This window comes from Dermacentor andersoni, chromosome 5 (assembly GCF_023375885.2).
Source record: "Dermacentor andersoni chromosome 5, qqDerAnde1_hic_scaffold, whole genome shotgun sequence".
NCBI lineage: Eukaryota > Metazoa > Arthropoda > Arachnida > Ixodida > Ixodidae > Dermacentor > Dermacentor andersoni.
This window is the reverse complement of record NC_092818.1, coordinates 193,216,361-193,241,551: the sequence shown is the minus strand read 5'-3', so window position 1 is coordinate 193,241,551 and position 25,191 is coordinate 193,216,361. Positions and strand designations below refer to the sequence as shown.

Below are 25,191 nucleotides of genomic sequence, written 5' to 3'. Positions count from 1 at the left end.
AGCATCATGGCTTTGATATCATCCGGTAGCGTTATCTGAGAGTTGAGGACCGTTCTCAAGAAACTGAAATTTCAGGTAACTGACAAAAGTGCGCGCCGGAGACTGAAGAAATAAGAGCGCATACAATATCAAACCTAACAGGTAGATGATCACTTTTTCAGGAAGAGTCGACAGTAGACCTGGAAGTGACGGAAATCCGTGAACTGGCAAATGTTAGATCCAATGCTGATTTAGAAAGACCTTGAATATACGTAACTACTTTCGTGTTTAAGCAACAAAAAAATTTGATTGCTTGCCCAGTCCGACAATCGCTTTCCACATGAGTCCGTTTTAAAACCCCAAAACAGATGATGCGAATTAAAGTCTCCGGCTATCAGAATTTCTTTTTTTTACAAGTGTATCAAGGTAACGAATGTCCTCAACACCTGTGAGAAAATATTTATTAACTAAGGAAAATGGGTAACAAACAGGAATTGTAACATCTATTGCTAGTATCTCGCACTCCGTAAACATATACTGATAGGATATTTGGGCTTTGTGGCATATTCTAGTTGTTATCAAGAAACCAAGTCCTCCGCCTGAACGGTCCAATCGAAATAAACGATAATTTCTTATGTGAAAATATTTGACATTTGAAAGCCAAGTCTCCTGCAAAAGAATAATATCGGAAGAAAATTGTCAACAAAGATATATTAAATCTGCCGCTGCAGAAATAATGAAAGGTCAGTTCCACTGTCATACCTTTAAGTAACCTATGATGAATTATTGCCTACTTTAGAAACCGCATGCTGTAAAATACTTTCTTTTAAAAGATCTGTCTTCGAAGGACTGTCTTTACCGTACTTTGTGGGTTTTGATTGAGGGACAAAGCTGGAAGAATTAGGATTAGCACCTGTCTTGGAAAGACTATCTTCAACAAACTTTTTGGTTTTTGAGGGCGGGACATCGATAATTATTATTAGGTGATCTTTCGCGTTTAAGCATCGGAAAAACCATTTCTACATTCTGGTTGTTTTCCGACACTGATTTGGAGAAGCACCCGTTGTTGGTCTGCGGAGTCGAAGTTAATGGCCTTGCAATTTCAGCGTTTTCTACAACAGCTGGCAAAGGATCGATCAGCCGCTCAGGTTCGATGTAAGGGGATGAGTAGGAATCTGCGATCTAGCATTATAACTCGCTACAGAACTGAAATTATGAATAATTTGGGATGAGCTAGCGTCACCGACAAGCTTGATGTTAGTCATTCCGCACCTCTTGACAACGCGTCGCGTTGGAATTCCTCGCGTGACCGGTAAGCACGTGCATTACTCTTTCTTTTTCTCTCTCTCTCTCTCTGTCTTTATTTGCCTTACTCGCATATACATGGCCGTTCGCTCTGGACGCCCGACGTGCGGATATTAGCTTCCATTTTGACGGCATAGCATTGAGGGGACAGATTTCGCAATGAACTGATAGTGCCATTCGCAGGGAGGAAAACAAACATGGAAACAACAACAACAACGACAACTAGACAAACGAATAAATAAGCGGACATCAACAACAACAACAGCAAAAGAAAGCAAATAAGGCAAACAAAGCTAACCGTCATCTGGCACCAGCGGCAATGTAGTCCGGTGATGCCATTGTAGCTTTTGATAGCCTTTTTGCACTTGCTGCATTTTCCCGTGCAGTTACCTTCCGTCCAGTGATGAACTAGAGCCTGAAAAAAAAAAGGACAAATAAATTCAAGGTGCGCGAAATTTAAAAGATTGTACTCCGAAACAAAGGCAAGTGCGGATAAAAGATGCCTCTTGTTGACACTAGCCGCTCGGCTTTCTAATAGGCGCAGACAGAACATAGAAACGACAACGTTTCTCTGAGTGCTACCACAGCGTGCCCTTTCCGAGCAGTCGACAGTGTTGAAGTTGAACTCACATTCTATTGTCATCATCGGTACCCTTAAAAATCAGATTGCTTCCAATACGCTCGATATCGCACTCGCTCTTTCAGAGCACCTTGAGGCTTGTCTCTACAGTACAACTCGGACGCGCCGTCAACAAGTGTAGCCTCTTTGATATCCATGTTTCTCGAACCATTATCCCCGTTTACTAGAACCAGCCATAATTATCAGCGTTTGGCATGCGATGCCTACAGGGAGCCCTGTGCCGACGGGCATTAACAACTGACATAGGCACCCGGTATCCTCATTAGGCGATCGATCAAGCACCTCTTTGAGAATCCAGAAGACCGATGTTGGATACCTGTTGATGTGGCGTCATCCGTTGTTGCCACGGAAAGTGCTACAGGGTACGCGTTCACATCTATATTTACTAACAGCTGCCATATTCCAAACAAATAGCGTTTTTTTATTTATTTTTTATAGCGGCCTCGTTATGTGGAAATGCCAACCTTGAGGTTGGCATTTGTCTTTGGTGTCATGCCAACAAATTCATGCATACACTGCAAGTACTCGAGGCCTGTCGCTACTGACGTCTGCAGAAAACAACGCATGTATAACAAGCCGCGCTTTTATGCTAGGTCATTAACACGTCAGAAACTATGACGGCTAGTAGCACACAAGTTCTCGTTCTTGTATACCGCTACGGTATGACTCACGTGGAGACAAAACAATAGCGCAACAAGCTTTTCCTTTTAGGATGCTGATGATAATATGTGGAGTTTTACGGAACAGTTTCCGTTTGAAGAGCAGAAGCAATGCGTACGAAATACACAATACGCGTTGCACTAGTAAGCGTAAACTTGCACTAAATAAGTACCTCAGTTATGTTTAGTTACTCAGCATTAAGGAATTGCATACTGAGTGAGAAAATGAGCGTCTGGCAAGAATATTTCGCGGATATTTATTCATTGAGTGAAAGCACAACCTGTACTTAAAAGGGCAAATCAAATGTGACACTACCGGTGACATCCTAGTTAGTTGCTAACTAGGCCTCGCAAATGCGCTACTTGTCACGAGGAATTTCGGATTACTTGTGGAAGTACATTCCGAACGTGCATAGCTACAATACTCCAGTAGCAAACTTTGAAAACGAAGCGATCATATTTATATGAATAGCGCAACACAACATATAAGTGGTGCATTTTCTCCTTTTATTTTCTCCTGTAAATTTGTGTTAACTCTTTCAAAAAAAAAGTGCTGGGTACTTACATTGTTAGAAAGTCGCGCGTTCGTTATGCATTTGCTCCTGGTGTATTTACAGTTGTTCTTGTTTTTCTTTGTTTAGTAGCTCTATTAGCCAGGCAAATTTTTAGTAACCAGTGTGGACCATTTCTTGTCCCATATTTTCCTTGACTTTTGCTTGCTACAGAAGGCTAAATATATTATCCTAATTTGTTCTGATACCGGAAGCTTTAGCAGTTTAGTTTGGTATACTGTTGGAGCTAATTAGCGATAGATAACAAGTTCAACTTCGTCACAACCAAAGTGAGCCCAACTCTGATCATGGATCTGAATGTAACATGAACAATTTTTGCTTGGCGCTCCACGAGCGTTGTCGGGAGTGCGGCGTGAAGAACACCTATGCGTTATACGGCGACGTAAACTTAAAATTAAGAGAATAGTCCATCAACATAAGAAACGGTGTGTGCCAACCGCAGCTGGCTTCCTTCGAGAAAGCGTGCTTTCTAGCCAACCGCGGCAACCATGCGATGGTGTGCGTTGCACATGGTCCCATTATCCACATCTTTGGTCGCAAAAAATATGGCTGCAGCGTGCTCATGGTAAAGTAATGCTTGCAAATTATTTTAATGCGTCACGTTCTTCGACCATGACCTAGATCCAGACAGTGAGACAGTTATAGGTATTCGAGCACCCTAACAGGCCGCCATGCCTGCCTCATCGTGTGGCGGTGGCCATCAATAAAACAAGAACATCGTCGAAAAAAAGTACACAACATTCGAGCAACGAGAGCCAATCTCAGAACTCGTAATTACTGCGATAATTCACTGGCACCGTGCTGCACCGGAACTAGCTAGGCATCACGAAATTATCAAAGCGAGAGGGAAAGGGGACGAGATTCCGGAAACGAGAAGAGAACCGACCATGAAGGGAGCGAGGGGAGCACGAGAAGCCACAGGCGGGAACAGGAAAAGAGATTGGAGTACGGCATGAAACCGCGGCAAGTGCACGAGAGGATAGTGCCCTCGCCAGCTGCCTGCCGTAACGATGATGAAATGCTAATGGGTTTCCGAAGCACTCGCACGTGCCACCATTATGCCCTCTAATTAACATAAATTCCAGGGTTTTCTTCTTTTTCGTGGGGTTCGCCTTCTGCCCTGTTACAACCTTCTTGGGCAAAGAGAAGGTATCTGTTTTAAGTTGTAAGGAGTCACGGCGGAAGATTAACGTAAGTCCGCGGCTTTGAACGGGAGTCAAGAGAGCTTAAGATGTTGAACTGACGGGCGTGGAGCGATCGCTGTATTTCAACAAACAACGCGCGTTCTCTTGGGCGATGGAGTTTCACGCCCCGAACCAACACAGGTGCTATATGGGAAACACTGTCGTGGAGTGCTCCGCATTAATTTTGACCACCTAGTATTCAACGCGTACGCAAAGCTTGGTACACGAGCGTTTCGGCACAAAGCTCCCACCGGAACCTGGCCACCACAGCAAGGAACTGGATCCGCTACCTGTTTAGTTGAGTGTAGTTGTAGGCTACTGGTGGGATTAGCCTTGCAGTTGCTGCCGGCAATTGCTCCACCGTAGCGACACTTAAAATAAATAAATCACATAATCAGACACAGACCTCACAATTACAAATGGTCAGTCCTCAGTTCACCATGTGGAGGCCAAATCGGTGTCCTGTAGGTAATTTAAAAGAAAGCGAGAGACCTCCTTCCTACACAACCGGTTCCCGCGCGGGAAAACAATGTCCTGAAGAGAACTGTGAGGAACTCCTGTCTTCTTGAGGGACCCGAATAACACCCTCCTTTCCGCGTTATACACAGTACAGCACATTAGGTAATGTTCTATGTCACTGCGCACACCACACGTTGAGTATGGAGAAGCCTTTGATATGTATATTGTGCACCGAGCGTAGGGAGCTAAGACATAAGGCATCAGTAGGGAACCCGTGCTCTAACCTTTGAAGGGCAGATTTTGAATCTGTAAGAATGACAACAGGTTGAGGTGTACAAAACCGTAGTTTCATTAGAGTTGCCTCAATGGCAACGCTTTCGGCCGTTGTGGAGGACACGACTGCAGTGAAGCGAACACACCAATCATACTTCAAACAGGGAATGTGAAAAGCAGCTGCACTAGATCCTCTGACCTTGACCACAGAGCCATCAGTAAAGATTTGAAGATGACGTGCATGTTCAGTCTCAAGATGTTCCAGTACCAGAGAACGCGTTGCCGCCAGAGGAGAACTCCGCTTAGCGCGTACGTGAGGAATTGTCAACGAACAATCGAGGCTCGCGAATGACCAAGGTGGTTTCAACCTCTTAGTTCGACCTCTAGCGTCAAGACCCAGGTAACCAAGAGTATTTAATGCCAAGTACGCTCGGGACTCAGATCTCTTTCGAAGGCACTGTAGAAGGGCTCGGCCGGCTGCCGTCTGTTTGAGGCGGCCAATTTGCATCAATAACCTTTGTGAAGCGACTAGGCTCAGAGGTCTCGATAGAGATTCATAAAGTACTGCATTGTTAGGAGTAGTCTGCGGAACGCCAAGAGCCCTTTTTAGGCCCTTTCTGTGCAGAACCTCAAGTCGCTCCAGCTGTGATATCGAAGGGGAACTTAAAGGGAGCTGATACATTATTCGACTCGTCACTAGTGCATCGTGCAACATGATCATTGAAGAAGGGTGATTTCCCCATTGCTCACTTGCAACTCTACGGATCACATTTAGACGCGAAGATATCGATGTCACAACCGAGTGCACAGCTCGTCGCCACTGTAGGCGGTGGTCAATAATGACGCCCAAAAAGCGCGTGTGTTTTAATTGTTAAAGGCAAGATTGATCAAGGTCTATCTTCAGCCGCGCATACCTTCTTCCTCTACCTGGAAACATGATGAAGCCAGGTTTTTCCACCGAGAGAGTCAACCCAACACCTTGAAGGTAATTTTGAACTGAAAGTAATGCCTGTCGAGCTATCAGAGCTAAACGCTTGTGTTGATATCCGGTTAACCAAAGACAAATGTCGTCCGCGTATATCGACATATGGACATGCCTGCAATGTTTTTGCACTTCAGCGGGAAGACCAGCCAATACAACGTTAAAGAGCGTTGGGGAAAGAACACTTCCCTGAGGTACACCTCGCGTTACCACCCTTTCGGTGCTTGTGGTACTTCCTAACCGCACTTGAATTTTACGACCACTGATAAATGAGTGAATGAATCGCAGAAGATAGCCCTGTACGCCCATGGCCTGCAAACTATTTAGTATTGAGCTCTGAAGGACGCTATCATAAGCCTTTGATCACACACCAGATGATGCAGAACCTACCTCTGAAACACCGGAAGATGCTCCTAAGCTATCTCAATCGAGTGTGGGAGACTGGAGACGTTCCTCCTTCATGGAAGGTGGCTTGTGTTGTCCCCAGTACTGAAGCCCGGCAAAGAAATGACAGACTTGGCCTCATATCGTCCTTTATCACTGACGTCGTGCGTGGCTAAGCTCATGGAGAAGCTGGCAAGTAAGCGTTTATCTTGGTGGCTCGAAGATAGAAGGGCTCTGCCAACATGCATGACTGGATTCCGAACAGGTTTAAGCGCGCAAGATAGCGTCTTGGACTTGATAAGGCATATTGAACATCATAGAGCTTTCGGCCTTTCAACACTAGTTATTTTCCTAGACGGATCCGCTACCATGACTACTACGTACCAATATACAAATGTGGAGGAGAGGCGGACACTATACTAACATTGCAGTTCATCGAGTTTGTGTTTCCGGTTGCGCAAACGATCAAACACTGGCACGCGGCTACGTTCGTGATTAAATTAATTATTTCTGACGAGCAAACCTGAAGGAAAGGAAAGTATACACAACTTCGCACGTAAAGCACTTTCATGCTCTCGTTACGCGATGTTTTAAGCTGAAGTTTAAAAAAGAGAACACGCTATATTCCAGTGTTGCTGACCTATTGAAGTTGAGAACTGTCCAGATAAATTCCTCGAAATTTTGCAATGTTCTTCAACGGTCTGTAATTTTTACATTTTACATGGCCTAAATCGAAATTGTCTGGCCATTACTTTAGTGTAACCCGACTTCTCTGCATGGAAAGTGTTTTCATCATAATTCAGTGAATGCCTGAAGAGTATTGGTGCGTTTCATATATATATGAAACGTTCGGTATATATATATATATATATATATATATATATATATATATATACCGTACTTACTCATGACATGACTTTCCACGGAGAGCCGTCGACCTTAAACAACAACAACAACAAAGTGGCGATGTTTAGCGCATGTGTTCAAGCACATTGTACATGGACAACGACACAACATTTGAGGGCATTCTGAACTACCGCTATCTCGACAATCTCATTTTAAAAAAGTGCGAGTGCCAAGTGCGCAAATCGTCGGTTTCACACGTACATCCTCATACTTAACTCGTACATCCTCATCCTTCACACGTACATACTCATCGCCTCTGATCTTTGTTTTCACGTGCGGTCGCTCGCACGTTTTCCAGATGAAGTATTCGGTCGCCATCCGTCTTTTTGAAGAGGTGGAAATGCTCCTCGATTCCAACGTCCTCCTAGTCTTGGATCTTCTTAGAGCTACGTTCTGGTCGCCTTTAAGCCCATACGTCAACCGCTTGAGAAACCGAGACCAACGTAACGCCTTACTTGAAGAACAAATGAACGCCTGAACGTTATGCAGAAGATCAAGGGCGATGATGATAACGGCTAACTACGTGTGCAAGCGATGATGAAACAAGCAGTAATGTACCTGCGAGCTCTTCTTGGACTTGACGTAAGTGTTAATGCACGATGCAGGGGCCCTCTGCACGCAGCGTTCATGGACAGTATACCTGCAGACTGAAAAAAAAAAGGGACAAGCACTGTGATCGTGTCTTGGAGCTTGGCGTGTTCTGTAGCGGTTGTAGACATCAAAGCGCACTAGCAGGTAAAGAAACTTTCGGGGTGTAATTCTGGAGGTTGTTGTATTCATCCATATTGTAGAAGTCCGCCATATTGCCTACCCTTCTTAGCCCAGGGGGCTGCTACGGCCTCTCTGAACGGGTCAGAATACTGCCATTTCGGAATTGCACAATATGGTAAAAATTGTCTAAGTCCGGAATAGCAGCCCTATGTCAGCGTACTGACACCAGCTTGAACACGTAGACCACACGTGGGGCCAAATATACAAAAGGTATAACGTGTCAGGTAACAGCGCTAAAAAAATCAAAGCCCCTTTCTTAAAGAAAAATGGTTGAACGCGAAGCCTTCCCCCAAGGTAAACTGAATCAGTCAAAGTCCGAAGCCAACGACCACGCAAGGAACTGAAGAAATGCTGAGCGACCCGATGCTATGCATATGTGATTTGATTGCTTGTTTAGGGAGGTATTTTTTTAACGAAGATACATTTCGTTAAGTTGCATAGCCTTTATTTTAGATCACGTAGCTGTTGATTACACGCACGCATTCACACTTTCACGGACGACTCTACACTTGCACAGTATTGCCTTGTGATCGCTCTGCCATCGTAACGTGACACAGCCTGCTTGCAAACGTGAGATCAATGCAGCAACGGTAGCGTCTTGGCCGAGCCGGTAGCGTCTCTGTAGCGTCTTGGCCGAGCCGGACAGAGCACGCTCGGGCCGTCCTACGCAAGATAGGATGGCAAATTGAACAGCAATCGACAACGGAGCCGCTCCCCACAACGTGGAGAGACATTATTAAGACCAAGCCCCTCCCCCGGAACATGCAGCCGGGGAGGAACGACGAGAGACGCTCTGCGCGGGCCAAGGCACTGGCTCGACAGCTGGAAGAGTACCCCGAAGTACTCTACGCGGACGCCTCCCTTCCCAAACACGGCACCAGGGCAACGGCGGTCGTCACCACCATCGATAAACCGGTCACAGGCGCGTCGATACAGACGACGAATACAGCCGGAGCAGAAGAAGTGGCCGTGGCGCTCGCACTCGCACAACCGGGAGTGAGGACCGTGGTTACAGACTCCAAGAACGCCTACGCAAGCTACCGCAAGGGTAACATCTCTCTCGCGGCACTAGCGATCCTCACAAAACGCAAATCACCGAGACGGGCCGTTGAGCTCGTGTGGGTCCCGGCTCGCTCGCAAGTGGAAGGCAACGCACTCGCCGACCACTATGCCCGAGAACTGTAAATCCGGGCCGAGGACGAGCCAGAACTACCGCACCTCGTGACAAATTACAAAGACATCACCCAAATGCACAGATGCGGCAGATGTAGGCTTCCCCGTCCGCATCCTCAACTCAGCCGAAGGCAGCAAACAATCGTGCGACGCGCGCAAGCGGGGTCGCTAGCGCATCCCAGGCTCTTGCACAAGATGTTCCCAGCAGAGCATGACACTTCACGCTCGTTTTGCAGACGATCGGAAGGCCCTCTATAGCACACATCCTTGCAGAGTGCACTAAGCTCAAGAACCCCCACCATCCCTACCCCCCACCTTCCCCAGCCCCAACCCCCTCGAGCGATGGGAGACCTTGTTGTCCAGCCCCGACCTACCGACCCAGCTCGCGCTGGCGGCTAGGGGTCAGGAACTGCTGGACGCATATGGGACCTGAGAAGAACGTTCCACCCCATCTGGTGCCAGCGCGCAAAAACCTTTACTAAGGGCTCAGTAAAAGTTGATTCAGTTTCAACGAAATACCGATCTAGCATGAAACTCTCGATCCATTTACTGTGCTCTTTTCGCCACATCGATACTAAAGTAACCGCACGCAAGGATTGGCGTACTATGCGGCTTTAAGTTCTTCATCGTTTCTGCCAGGAATGTTTCCGCATCACAACGAGACGTGTTTGGTCTGATGTACACGCTGACGATCACAAGACCAGTAGGCATCTCCACTGCACAAGCGTCTCCCACATGGGTTTTGAATGAAGTTGCCGACACACCGGATCGGCCTTATGGGCACGATCGCACTCGCGCTTACGCTCGCGTACGGCAGCCTCTTCTGCCGTGCGCTGCAGCCGCGGCCTACCCATGGTGACGGCCGGGAATGCATTGCGTGACGTGCGTAATGCGATGCAGATATATACAGTTCCTCTGGGTAGCGTGGCGTTCAACCATCTTTCTTTAAGAAAGGGGGCTTTGACTTTCTTTCCAGATCTTAAGACGAGCCCGCGTTCATGCGCACTTGCTGTCTGCGATAAGCAGGGAAGCTCAGTTAATCGCGACAAGGGTGGTGTAAATGCCTAGCAGACGCAACTTGCGCTTCCAGTGAACTTGTGCGCATGCACTACTCTTGCTGAGCTCGTCGCTTTGGGCCGTTATTAGGCCCTGACCGGCTGGCCAGTCGACGCTGGCGTGGTACTGCGAATGTAAACTGTAACGTTCTACGCAGATGTGTAAGTTGGCTTTCCTGCAGGGCGCTTTTTCGGTGCTCACGGATGAATTAGAGAGGCATAGAAAGCTTCGCTTTAATAAAAGGTTATCAGTCAGGAGAAACGCTGTAACTCACAGACGCAGCAGAGTCCCTTCTTTCCGAGCCCGACAAGCATGTTCAGGCAGAGATTGCAGTAGGCAGGGCGGTTGAAGTGCTTAAGGCGCCAAACGTGGTTGCCGTCATCTTTGACGTTCTGCAGAGAGGGAAGAAGAGGCAAGATGGTTACTACGAACAAAGCAACTGGCAGCCCGCTGTTTACTGCGCATTTAGTACGAAATTTACAGGGAAGAATAACGCAACGCAAGAAGTATACACAAGAGGAACGCTACACTCACAATTCAAATTTATCACGACAAGGAGGATATGAACAAGCGTGGAAAGCAGCGAACATGGACAAAAGCAAACGTAGCAACTCTTAGAGGTTTGTTTCTGTCCTTCCTTGTCATGTCACATGTATTATATACATGTACGCTAGTTGTGAATATATACGAGTGCCCAGCGCTCCGTTGTCTTTCATCGCGTTACGTGCTACTTTCGCCATACAACAGCTGCGAAACTTGTGTCACCTTCTGCGATGTGACTAAACGTGCTCTTTTGGAGCAGACAATGCAACATTACGCAAACGCTGCACCCCACGCCAATTCTCAGAAAAAAATTTAAGAAGCTTGTGAGTATTTTCACTACTCGTTAAAAGCAATCACAGCTTCCAGAAGAGGGTTATAGCGCCGAAATAACACAACACACAGCAAGCGAGACGGGACAGGTGCAACGGGCGATGGGCGCCTGTCCCGTCTCGCTTGCTGTGTGTTGTGTTATTTCGGCGCTATAACCCTCTTCTGGAAACATGCACCAACTAGCCCCCCAACAAGTATTACTCAATCACAGCTTTATGTATGCTCAAAAGATTACTCGCGTGGTTGGGTGTTGCTCATTCATCGACGCGAAAGCTGATCACAAGAGTGGAACATTGTCGATGTGTGATACTAATAATTCTGCACTCGCATTGCGATACAGCTGCTGCCTACACGTTGATAACGTTGCTGAAATACGGCAAAATGGCCTTTCGCAGGATGGTGTTTGTGGCTCGTGGAGTTGCACCTCTTCCAAGGTCTCAAGGCTTTGTTACCACGTGTACGTCGACGGGAAAGACAAGCAAAATGCGCGACGTCTCACGTATAATGACTCTAACCTCCCAAAAGGAATAGCTGTCACATGGAGACCGGTCATGCGTGAAATGTCAAGATTCAGGGGCGGAAAACATTTTTGCACAGTATATCGAGCAATGTTTTCTTACTATGTGCATTTGTTCAGAAGCCACTTCAAACCTGACTCGCAAACTGCTACGCAATATGGACAGAGATAATAAGCTAGGACTCGGAATAGATTTTCAATCATGCATAAATCAACATTTACGCTATATTTGCATGCAATAAAGCAAAAGTAGACAGCATGTACGCACTGTTGGCGCATGTTAGTGTTAGTGAGGGTATCTTCATAGACGACGAATCAACTGGGGCACGATGTGCGCTATATTAGTTGTAACCCAGCGTCAGAGTATATAGTTTCAAGAAAGAGACCACTCACAGCGTCCAGCCCGAGCAACACAAGCAGCGGGATGGTGGTCATGCCGCCACGTTTCCATTCTTCTAGCGACACAGTGCCGTCAGCGTCGTAGTCGATCTCCACCATCATCTCTTGAAGGATCTGCGTAAAAAATTGCGAATCTTGAGAGACAGACGTATTGGTCACCCATATACGCACCCATCCACACCCATGCCAAAGAGTTCACGGTTCATGGCTTTTATTCTGCAACGCTCCCGCTTAGCCTAGGTGGAGCACGTGCAAGTGAATCATATCGGATGCATCTACAACTGGCGTTAAAGTAGAATTTACTTTCCCTTATCCGTTCCCTTTATCGCAGTGCATATCACGCATGCCAAGCGTGCGAAACGTTTGTAGAAGCATACTGTGAATTTCTCCGCGTCTGTCACAGATCGAAGTTTTCTAGTTTTGCCGCATTTCTCGCGCCACTGAATATCAGCAGCATCAGAATAAATTCAAATGAGAGCAACCATTCAACGGCGCACTTACTTGATGCGACGCCTCCTGTTTCTTCTGCGCAGCGTAGCCAACAGGACGTCTACCTGGATAACGTCGTGCGCATAGGAGAAAGAACTCCACCGCAAATGTAGGCGGCCGTGCAGGTTTAAAGACTTCCAGGTATTTTAGCAGTGATCCGCGACCGCTGATGCGTGCATCTAATGCTCTTTCTCTTCCTTCTCTCTGTCTCGTTTCAACCTTTCGATTTCCTCCATTAGCGCAGCGTATAGCAAACTGAGCGGCCGACCAGTCCCCACCAGGTTGGTTTCGCGCACGTGCGAATTGTTGGCTCGAGAAATTTCCCCACCGTTAGTCTGCACACCTTCACAGACTACTCACGCTTCCGAATCAAACGTGCAACACTACAGCGGCCATTTGTTTGGCGAAATTCAGCCTCTTAACAACCCCCCTTGTGGAGCACGCAGTACCGATTTCCGTATTGATAGTCGCGACTTCTCTTCTTTTTCGAAAAACATTTTCGAGATACATTTTCAGTCATTTATAAAGGTACGTATTGAACACGTTTTTAAAGAGGGTAAGTTCACATGAAACAGCCCTTATGTTAAACTGAAGAACATGAATGATGCCATGTTATGGTGGCTTTGTTAATTGTGGGGCTCTTCCGATTGAATAGACTTCGCATTCGTGCAGCGCAAATTTAGGTACGAATAACTACGACTTGTGCTGTCTCTGTAAATTATGCTATTCTTTTTTCATTTAAAAAGAAGCTCATATTACAGCCATAGCTATAATGAATTTCTTATCTTTCTTTTTTTGCTCTTATTGAAATGCAAATGCTATCAGTCGTCAACCTATGTGAAACCGTTAGATCCATAAGCATTTTGATGCACCTGAGCTCGGTCTCTACTGCTTGCAACAAACTTCATTTGCACACATCACCGGCGCACGCATAGTTTTGGGTTGAGGGAATGCCCCTCGCCACTGGTGCGATTCAAGCGGGCACGTTGCTAAAGGAGAGAAATAGTGGGCATAATGGCTGGACTTCAGTGTGAACAAACCTATAAGCGAAACGTGGGCACAGGCAAGAAAGCAGGACAGCGAACTGCACACAACAACAGCCGACTGCGTGGACTCGCGAGAAACGATGTTCGCTTGATTGCACTTACCGGCTTCAGTTCTGACACGTCCCAACCAAGGTACTCGGCGACGCTCATCATTTGATTCACTATGCATTCTGTCTCCTGGAAAGCAGGGAAAAATAACACAAACTCAGTCCACTTGTTACTTTTTTGCTAGCGACCGCTCTAGAGCAGGCACATTCTAAACTCTATTTGCTTCAATGTCTTAGTACAATAGCTTGCCAAGGAAGCAGGGAAACAAACGATAGTAAATTAAAGCTGCATGTAAGTGACATATAATGCAGCGCGAGCGTTCTACTTGCGCGCTTATTTTGTCGTCTATAAACAGCGCCGCTTCACTCAACACCTAGAACCAAAGAGTGGATGCAAAGAGAACTGATTATCATGCAGCCAATTAAGTCGGCGCCGCCGAGCTTCATGCTAATATGTGCCTCTCTTTTTTTCACTGTTGCACCGTATTGCATAGACTGTAAGCAGGCAAAACTTCTCAAACATTGGCACATGTCGCTGCGCCCCAGCCTCAAATTCCAATCGTGCGGCATGAACTCTAAACGAATCGCAACCTCCACGGCAGTGATCTGTCACTTGACTGCTAACAAAAGGCTTTCTAGTTCAGTTTTCTTACATATTTACTGAAACTCACTGTTGTCGTTGTTCAGGAGGAGAGAAAAAAGCGAGAACAAAGAATTGACATTCACTGATTCGTTTCTCCCGTGTGTCGCAATAGCCATGCCAGAATAAAACCAGCTCCCAAGAAAGTCATAAGCTAAAAAGAATACAAACATCGCTGTAAATGCAATTGCAAACTACATACGTGAAAGAAAGCAAAGTGTAATTTCGGTAACAAGGAACAAGCGGATCTGGGGCTGAATTCACATACTTTCGTTCTTAGTTGTTTGCCACTGGACGGCCGCCTTTGCTGATGACATGTCCAACAAAACTTATTAATAGCAGTTGCAGGGTCGAGTGTTTCTGTGAAGATGGGCCCTGCTCTGTTTTAGGGGACGCCATCGCTCGCAGGCGTTCGATTCGAATACGCCAGTACAGCTCCCATATATTCGCGTTACAGGTCGCATTGCTGACAACTACGTCGCCGTGACTGCGCTCGCCGCAGGCTTATCGGTTTTAGATCGAGCTGGAATCCCGGCTCGTTCAGCGTTCTGCGTCGATAAAACCATGCGCGATTATGGAAGTTGCAGGTGTCGTAAACGAAAACGGAGAGCGAAGCTATAAGAGGGCGGCGTTGTTTCAGGTCATGCGCACAGAAGCTACGCTGTCTGCTCACTGGAACAAAAAACTACGACGGCGAAGAAGCCCACCTTCAACGGGTGACAATCGTCAAGCCCAAAAAAGAAAAATTAAAACTAACGAGTACTTAGCCATTACAGAATTTCTGCCCAAACGAGAATAACGAGACACTATTATTCGATGCACAGAAACCGCCGATACTGCTTTCACAACACACAACTGTTTTTTACAGGCTTCATCTCTTCCCTCCCGCGTCTCTCTCTCTCTCCGTCTCTTGCTCTTCTGGCGCTCATCCATGCTCTCTAAAGATTTGCGGGAAGTAGCGCCTGTTCTTCTCCACAATCACTTTCTCTCTTTTGTAGCAGGCGCAAAAGCCACTGCGAAACATCTGCAACAGCGTCCCCAATTATTGAGCTTTAGCTATCATGCAAGACCAGGAGGTCCTGTTTTGCGAAGATGCAGCAGTCTCCTTGAAGTGGACGTCAGAGGATGTCAGAAATTAAGCGCCTTCATTAGAGGAGGACGACGAGCGCAGCATGAACAAAGCGCACCGGTGAGGCAGAAACTGTTTGACGCTCATCAAAGATACAGATATTTCGGATGACAGACAAAAACAGTTTCACCAAGTTTCAAGATGACTTGGCAGCGGAGGAATGCCTGACTTCAACTTGGCAACGCCTAGTCTTTAAGATTGCGCACAGATTTTAAAGTTGGGTTAAGAAAACCCGACGTGCGAACATGCTACATGTTCAGTAGCGTGTAAATAACCAAAACGACCACTTGGTAATAAATTTGGTTAGGATCTGGTCACGAACACCTCCTTACGCTTTTCTAACGAAACAATACTTGCGGTTCAAGCTTACACATTACCAGACGCAGCAAAGAAAATCGAAAAACCTGTTTTGTCATAGAGTACTTACATTGTTGTCAAGGTAACCGTTTCCATCTGTGTCGTACAATCTGAACATGACTGGAACGAAAGAACGCGCGCAGAAATAGTATCAGCAAGCACCTCAACCAAGATCAAAAGAACACGCGTCTGTCATCTTGTCTTGTTGCCATTCAGAACAATCGGAACACACTTTTAATTGTTAGTCCGTTAGTCTTGAGCAACGGCAGAGAGATAAATGCATAACGTTAGTTTCATTCTTGCGTAAAGGCAAGGGGAATAGGGGCAGCACGTATGCTCTATGACCGCCCGCAACAGCCCAGAAAGGCGAACAGTCTAGCAACTTCTTGCGAGAGTAAGCGCTCTCCTCAGCAGGCTCGGTGGAACGGCATAAATGTGCACAACTCAACTGCTAAAGGCGCTTATACCACGCTTTTCTATCAGCGGCATCCGACGTTCATACAAAAACAAAAGACTTCCCCCAAGCGTACCATGCAAAGAATTGCTTAAACGAGTGATTCGCTGTGCCAAAAGCACAATCCTGGATAGTTCATGTCAAACTACGCAAACACGGCGCAAGTACGCGCTGAAAAAGGGGACCAACACGGGACGGGATAGGCGTAAGCCCACTGGCGACTACATTCACCCAAAGAAAAATGAAAGCGGGAAAGAACAAAGAAAACATGCACAAGAAAGCTTTGTTTGTATGTGGGAGATCCAACGAGCACGTCACTCGACAGGCATAACTTGTGGGGCTCCAGTAGAATATCTATACACAGCCCCATAAAGGCTTAAATCATTACATATCATTACATATCAGCGTCGCGTCGAAGTCTGTACCAAACAGAACTCCAGCCTTCATTTATATAACTTTTTATATTGTGTCTTCTGGGGTGTCAAAGCATAGCTTACGCTTGCTTTGTAACACGCTCTGTATAGCTTTTGCGCAAGTTAGCGTAGGTGTCTGCGCATACTTTTCGCTTTTTTGTTTTTTGCGAGTAAAATCATTTGCAAACTAGTGCGCGTCTCACCGTGTGTCACCGCGTGCGCTTGTGACACCTTTATGGAGAGACTCACGAGGCACGAACTCACATTCCAACTTGTCCTCGGGCCGCCCTGCTTCCATGAGCGAGAGGTAGCATATGATATCTTTCAGGGGGACGCGCACAGTGTGAACATCGATGTGGCTGCTCGTTTTCCGCAGAGGCTTCAAGTCCACTGCACCGTAAGAGAGAAAAGAGGAGTTTGCGAGCTCATCCAAATAAGAATTAATCTGAGAAAATATTGAAGAAGAGTTCCTCACTCTAGGAATCTTTAGAGATTTCAGTAAGGCATTCGACACCATAAATGTTAAGGCGCTTTTTCCTAAACACGAACGCTACGGTACCCGCGGTCGTGCTCTTAACTTAATAATATCGCATCTCAGTTTCAGACAACAATATGTAGTAATGAACCACTTCATTTCTGGCCCTTCGAAAATTTCTATTGTGGCGTTTCCCAGGGCATCATCTTAGAATCTCTCCTCATTATTATTTATTTTTTTATTTTTTTTTATTTGAACCTCAAGGGCCCCAGACGAGAATATTTACAATGCCAACGACAATGTAAATATTAGTAATCTGGCGAAAGTTAATACATACGCTCATGGTTGCACCGTTTTGTTAACCTCCTCTGATTTAAACGAAATAGCTAACAAAGTAAGCAATATATTACACGTACTATAGCAATGGGCCGCAGCACATTCTCTCATTATAAACAAGAATAAAACTAAAGCGATGACTTTCAACCTAAAAGGTAAATGCATGAACAGCGCGGGGTGACGAGGCTAGCCAAGTGGTGGTTAATACTGATTTCTTCTCGCCACCCTCGGTTTATTCTCTGAAACTGAAATAAAAGGATAAAATGGACTGATATCATGAACTGAACTGAATTTAGCATCAGACCCCATTTCAAGGTAAAATTTTCTGCATCCCTCCTTCAATCCTACGAGCAACTGAAAGCAACCTTTGAATTAACCTTACCCGCTGGCATTTCCATGCAATCTAGTATAGTAGGTAAGTCGCAAGTGTGGCTGCGTGCGTCGCTGTTCACACACAATTAACTCAAACACATGCTTAGAGATGCTGAACGCAATGAGGCAATCTCTGAAACTAACTACCACGCGTTTTCTGCCACAGTGGAAGGAATCATATTGCCTTTCTGCTGTGATAACCTTGAATATTACGAAATCGACATCCGTAGAAACACAAATTTACTAGACTACACGGTGCCGCTTGTAATCGCTTTAGAGCGGCACTGTAAACAGAACTCAGAAGCTAGGTGCTGCAGTATTTGGCGGAAGACTAAAAAGTAACGCTAAGAATGACCATATATGCCTGCTGAAGGGCATTTAAAGCATTAGCTTAAAGACAAGTGAGCTGTTTCGCTCACACCTTCGCTACAACACTCCACCCTTACCCATCTCAGGCACTCTTCCCTCTTCGCTGCATTCCTCCCTAGTTAACGCATTAATACCACTTAATACTACGTCAGTACCGAACGCTACGTTGCGCTGTTTGTTCGTTTGACAACTTCACTTATCATGATATGGTGCTCTGCACTTTTCAGCTGTACGCTGTTGTCGCCGCACGCGGAGCAAAAGAAAGGCTGCTCGAATCAAAATAAGCCGATTGCGCACGACAGGAGCAAGCCGAGGAAGAACGGCTGTGCGACTGTGTGACAAAGGCGTGCTAGCAGATAGATTGGAACTGGGGACGTATTCTCGGACGATCGCTTTCGGCGATGCTATCACCTTCGCGTGACGCAGTGCGCAACCAGTCAATCAGCTAATCGGGTTTTGATCAACCCGTCACTAAGCGCGCACCGAAAGTGATATCGCCGAAAGCGATCGTCCGAGAATACGTCCACTTATGTCCCTCGTGGACCTGGTGATGTTACCTGCATGACCATGTTGGTGTCACAACCTTTGCAAAAAAGGAGCGTAAAGGGACCCGAAGAGGAGCACGCGATTGTATTTTGAATTATCAGAGTTGGTTTCGTCACCATCATCATAATCATTTTCATATACCGTGTGTCCCAACTATCGTTGTGGCCAAGCTGTTCAAAGAAAGAAAAATATTTTAAAAAGACACGTTGCAAGATCTTATTTTAGAACCTAGGATATTTGGTTGTCCGGTCTCTGACGAGGGAACAGCGTATGTATCAAATACGAATCTTCCACCATGTTTTTTAAATGTTTTTTTTCTTTGAACAGCTTGGGCAACTTTAGCTGGGGCCCCCTACATAGGTCCACTGCAGGACGAAGGCCTCTCCCAGCAAACCCTAATTGTCCTATCTTGCGCCAGCCGATTCCATCGTATGACTAATTAACTTCCTCATTTCGTCGCACCACCTAATTCTATGCCACCCTCGAGTGCGCTTTCCTTCCCTTTAGCTCTAATAGACCACCGGTTATCTGCCCTATGCATTACATATCCTGCCCAAATCCATTTTTCCTCTTAATCTCAACTTGACTATCAGCTACCCCTGTCTTCTTGTCGTTCAACATTAGCTTAACAGTTTCCGCTCCATAATTTTTTGAGCGGTCGTTAACTTGTTCTATTGCCAGGCTACTGAACATTACCTTTGTCTTCCACACATTGAACTTCAACCCTATCTTACACTTTCTAGGTTAAGTTCCTCAACCATTTGTTGCAAGTTCTCATTTGCATTGCTGAACAGGAAAATGTCATCTGCAAACCGTATCTTGCTCAAATATTCGCCATCAACCCTCACTCTTAATCTTTTTCAGCGTAATAGCTTGCATTTCGAGTGTGCTCTCTCTTTCTCTTCATCCCTATATTCCCTTCCCCCATAGCAGGGAAGCAAACCGAACGTGTGTCTGTTTGAGCTCTCTGCCTTTACTCTCTTATGTTTCATCTCTCTCTCTCTCAGCACGAAGTAAAGAGCATTGAAGAGGTTGTGTCTTCAAGCATCACCCCTTTCTCGATCAGTACTTTTCCGCTTTCTTTGCGGAGAATTGAAGTAGGGATGGAGTCTTTACAGATATTTCCTAAGATATTCAGGTATGCTTCCTGTACTCCTTGGAAAGGCAATGCCTTCATTACCACTGGTATCTCTGTTGAGACAAAAGCCTTCTCGCAATTTATTAAAGCCATATGAAGAGGTCGGTCAATTGCACTGCGCAGATTTCTCAATCCCCTGACTGATGATATGAATACACGATGAAGCCAGATGACGAAGCGAGGTCGCACATTGAGCCAAGTAATGCTCCCGCATCAAAAAGGCGCCGGCAAATACAAGGCAGGCTCACCGCTGTGCACGAGCAGTGAGCTGTTTGACTTTCTGGAAGAGTTCCGCGACACTTGGCTCTGGTTGGGTGAGGAGTCGGTCGAGTCGCCGTAGTTCTGCGTCACCGTCACCACCGGGTGGATAGAAGCACTCCCTGCGTTTCAAGGTCAAACCATTTGTCACTGCACGTCGGCCGATCATAAGGACAGAAGCAGAGACACGAACAATACTGGGCTGTGCGAGAAAACGTTGTTTACACACTAGGACCCACGCTTTGCAAGATGACGTCGTAAGAATAAATATTCATGCACATAGCAATTCGTCTTTGTCGACAAGGAACAGCTCGTAAAATGTAGCACTATTATTTTATTAGGGAAGCAAATTCTACGTGAGAGAACACAGCTTAACTGCGAAACCAGTCAGTGAAAGCTACAAATTGATAATGTATAGTAAAAGCGGGATAGTCGTTCTCAATGCAATGAAGCTGTTAAGACAAAACTGTTGGTGATAGTAGCATTAACGTGTCAAATCACTGCTTGCCATCCCAGTTCACAAACTAGCTCGCTGGTTATATCATAGTAGCGGTTGTCATTTTCTTTTTTACAGAAATAGATTATTAGCCTTTGCTAATAATGCAGCACACCTTTTGGTTCCCTGATGTCCAGGGGCGTTTTATACTAAAATATTTTTTCTGCCGTGTGCGTCCAGTTGCAAGAAATCAGGCAATCATTGGGAAGTCACAAGCTATAACACACTGAAATACGCTGGAGTTAAGGTCGTCACAGCTAATATTTTGTAATTACGCAGCTTAAAGAAACAGTGACTACTTTCAGTTATTGACTTGGCACGCAAAATTGCCGGGCGACTGGCCCCTCAAGGAAGTTTGCGTGTATTCGCTGGTTTCTTTCACGCTCGGAAAAACACTTTTATGTAGCCCGTATTGAGCAACAGAAAGCTGCATCGGGAGTTTTTCATGTTGCCCTAGAATTTTCTCATTGACACTTTTCGTCTAAATATAATATTTGAGAAGCTGGCAGGACTAATTATGTAATTAAGTAGAATAAAAAGAAATAATCTGAGTATCTCCAAGCGACGGTAAACAACGTTATCGTGGTCCACCTACGCGGCATTCGAATATTTTTAAAGTCTGGCTAAATTTAGCTTGGACACACTGTATAAAAAGAAAGGAATCTGCAGTTTGGGCGCTGTCGGAGCAATAAAGAGGCAACTAGAGTGCACTAGGACATTTTGCCATATTAGAGCGGACATAATTCAGATGGTGAGTATGATGATGGTGCTACCTCTGTTACCTTCGAACTGGTAAATGCTAGGCCCGACTTGTTGTGCCCTAAGTATCATAGGTTTTCAATAAAGGCATTTCCATCAAATACACCTGGCAATCTTAAAAAGAAGCGAAAGTTGATTCTTTAATGACGCTAATTATTACTTTATACAAGTTATATTTAAGGAAGTTCAGGTTTTTTCTGTATGTGAAATCGAGTAGCCTTTTCCGACCTCTCCAGTTGGACTCCATTCAACCTTGTCAACGTGCCTGCAGAACTGAAAGGTCTCTGGCCTCAGTGAACAAAATGGCAGACCAGCTAGCTTAGAGCGATAAAACATATTGTAGCGGCTTCGCGAAACGAGGTTTACTCGCATAACGGGCGGAATGGCTACATGACAGGAAGAGTGCTAGAAATCACTTTTGTCACCCAGGAAGGACAATGCGGCAAGGGTGCATAACAGACGTCGTGGCGGATGGAAGTGACGAACTTTCGGGGCGAGGAATCTGTTTCCCATGTGCATCACGCTTGTTCGTTTTTCGCGTTTTGAGATTGATATAAGTCGGTGATGTCTGTGATAAATGCTAAGTGAACTACTGCATGAAATGCGTGGAGTATGCTTCACCGATTCGTTTAATATATAGAATGACGGCAGTGTGGCTTCAGTACTATCATTCTTTCTAATAAAAGGAACCAATAAATTGATGACTCGTATCCCGCATGTTCCATGCAATACTGTACTTAACATTCATTAGTTTTAAACTTGTTTCATTGCGTAGCCCACCACGGTTTCATATCAGCCCGAGGTCGGGTGGCCTGTCTACCGGTTGGTGAACTGTCTCGCCCGCGATACTTGTAGCCTATACTGGCCTATACAGTAGCTAGGACACTGCTTGATTATCAACAAAGTTGAGCCAGTGAGCGCATCTGTGTTCTGCATAAACGAGTAATAAATCACGACAAAATCTGCAAGTTTAATGCCAGCTCATAGGTATATATCTCCGAAGCCGACATATATTTTAATGAAATGGCGCATTATTTCCCACGGCCTTTTTTTATTTCAATACACTTCTTATCCTCAGACCACTGGGTACGGTGCCACTGGGTATACGCCCATTCTCGGCACACGGCACACTTCAGCGTGGAAAATTTCGTCAGCGCAGCGCTGCAGTACGCCGTCAGCGAATACCTAGACACAGGGTTTTTACAGCCTTGCCATTCTGAATAATAAAGTGTTCTTCCTCTCTCCAAAATCGGCACACGCCACCGTGACAGAAAGAATGTGAAAGCCTTAAATTTGTTTACACGTGTATGTCGTACTTCTCTCTGCATGTACCTCTCCTCACCATTCCACACGCGACAAACGTCCAATATCGCCTTCGTCCTGGTGACGTCATTGCGTCGAGTCCCACATTGTACATCCGAACAAGTTGCTGTTTGAATTGAGGCATATCTATCACGCATATCTCGTGAAAGGTGTAGTGCGCAAACATAAAAGTTGCACGGCATTAAAGTTGTAACTAGTGTTCGGCGCCGAAACATAAACACTGCATGAGGTTACACGTTGCATAGGATGAAATTAGACACAGTTGCACGCACCGCATTTAGCTTTAGAGACTTTAATTAAACTCATTACGAAAACTTCGCTTCAGATTGATTACAACATGTCTATTGCATAAGCATATTCCTTTTGGCTTGTTTGCTAAGCGTCTGTAGCGCTTTCAGACGTACCCCTAAAAAAAAAAGAAACTGCCATTTGTTTCTTTGTTCGTGAGTGCTGCTGTTTGGCGAGTGCTGTAGCGCAATATTACCCACGTAAGATTACTAATGAGTGACAAAACGACCAACAAGGGTATTAAAAGCATCCTTTAAAGTAGGGTAGCACATAATAGCACCCCCCCCCCCCTCCCAATGCACCTTCCGCTAGAGCAATCTCCCGCGTTGGCGCGCCAAGTGCGCATGCGTACATACACGGTGTGGCGCATCATTATACCGCAACGTGTATCCGAAATGGCAACGTGCTTTCGGTTACTAACGCATATTTATAGGAAAAAAAATCGACAAAGAAAATTTATTTCTGACATATTTATGTATATGCACCTCATAGTAAGATTGGCACCATTAAAAGGTTATCAAAGCACTCTAGTACTACAGGAAACATATCTAGTATGTGTCGCCGTTCTATTCTTGTCTCAGGCATATCCACGCACCCTCCGCAATCTTGAATTTCATCAAGGCGAAAGCTTTAAACGCCTGATCAAACGGTGGTTCTGAAAACGCGGTGTGCGATACAGAAAGTCGTGTGAGCTCGCCTAACGCAGACACGCGCTCGTGCCCACTGCTCGTGCTTTCATCGTCGTCTTCTCCCACAGCTGGCTCGGATGCCACTCATCATGCCAAAGAAAATAACATAAAAAAAGGCCAAGTTAATAAAGATAGAGTTAATTCGGGCACTCGAACATACGACCGTCGGTAAGAGTCGAACCGACGACCTTTGGTATTAAGGCGAAGTTAATAAGACAAATCTAATTAAAATAGAGTTAATTAAGGCACTAGGACCCACAACATATGGTGTTAATTAGGACGAAGCTAATTACGACACAGCTAATTAAGATACTGTCCATTAAGGCACTCTAACCCACGACCTCTGGTGGGAGATAACAAGTAATGAGAAGTAACAACGCATTCGAATGAGAATGTCAAGTAATCTAATTAATGTCACTTGAGCACGCAGGGTTTGGCATTCACCCAATTTGTCGTATGCTAAAAGTGACTATCAATTTTTTTTTTAATTTCTGTTTGACAACACCCTCCCACGAACACCTTACTGGCTATATATAGTTAGTTTTTGTTCATAAAGCCTTATAGATGATTATAACTAAGCTCGTTATCGCTTCGCACAGCTGTTTTTTCGCAAGCAAGAGCTATCATCACCACTATCGTACTTTCGTTCCCTATTTGCTACTCACAAGCTAAGCCCTTTAGTCGTGAGGCTGTCATAACTTCAGCAGCGCATGGCTGGTTCCACAATAGGGGTCGTATAAGTGCGACGTCAGAGCTAGCCATATAGTGACTCACCTCCGCTAGCAGCACTATACGTCGTGACTGCTCTTTCAAGCTTCTTCTAATCCAACCACGGAGGCAGCATCTCGATATGGAGACCATTAGTTCAACCAGCGGCAAGAATCTGCCGGCTGAGTGCGCACGCTGATTACACACAGCTGCACTGTTACGGCGCTCCTCCGCACAAGCAAAAAAAAAGAAAAGGAACTCCGCGCTCTAGCAACGCCGAGCTTCACATTAGTGCAGCAAAGGAATAAATACAGCGCTAACGCAGCGCGACGCTATGAATCGGACGAGCAGCCACTTGTGCGCCTCCGACAAGTGGTGGGCGGCATACGGCACGCCGTCGACGGTGCTCACCGCGCCTGACACATCGGCGGCTGCGACTGCGCAGCCTCGGTCGAGCTCCGCCTGCAAGCAAACACGTGGGCGCAGAGCGGCGCGACTTCCTTCGCGCTGGAAAGGCCTGTGGTCGACTCTCAATGAACAGCGCACACGCCGGCGCTTGTGTGAAGAAATATCATTCTTTACGTCGTGAACAATGCTCGCGGAGCTACGCCGAGCTGTCGTTGTTTTCATCGCTATTCTGTAGTGAAACACAGCTGCAGTGTGCATCTCGGTATTGTGCACGTAGCGCGCGAGCGGTTCATTTCTTTCCCTCAACAACCCATGTATT

At 45.8% G+C, this 25,191-nt stretch overlaps 1 protein-coding gene across 4 annotated transcripts in view; it reads right to left on the bottom strand.

The window, feature by feature from the left end:
• Dgk (diacyl glycerol kinase 1) overlaps positions 1 to 25,191 on the bottom strand; it is a 563,049-nt gene that overhangs the window by 33,741 nt on the left and 504,117 nt on the right. For all 4 annotated transcript variants that reach the window (XM_050179474.3, XM_050179478.3, XM_055071476.2 and 1 more), the window contains 8 exons: positions 20,192 to 20,323; positions 16,972 to 17,097; positions 15,911 to 15,960; positions 13,770 to 13,844; positions 12,127 to 12,246; positions 10,618 to 10,735; positions 7,902 to 7,990; positions 1,583 to 1,699 (listed from right to left, as the gene is read on the bottom strand). In XM_050179474.3, the coding sequence (XP_050035431.1) occupies positions 1,583 to 1,699; positions 7,902 to 7,990; positions 10,618 to 10,735; positions 12,127 to 12,246; positions 13,770 to 13,844; positions 15,911 to 15,960; positions 16,972 to 17,097; positions 20,192 to 20,323 (827 nt within the window). The remainder of the gene's footprint in view (positions 1 to 1,582; positions 1,700 to 7,901; positions 7,991 to 10,617; positions 10,736 to 12,126; positions 12,247 to 13,769; positions 13,845 to 15,910; positions 15,961 to 16,971; positions 17,098 to 20,191; positions 20,324 to 25,191) is intronic.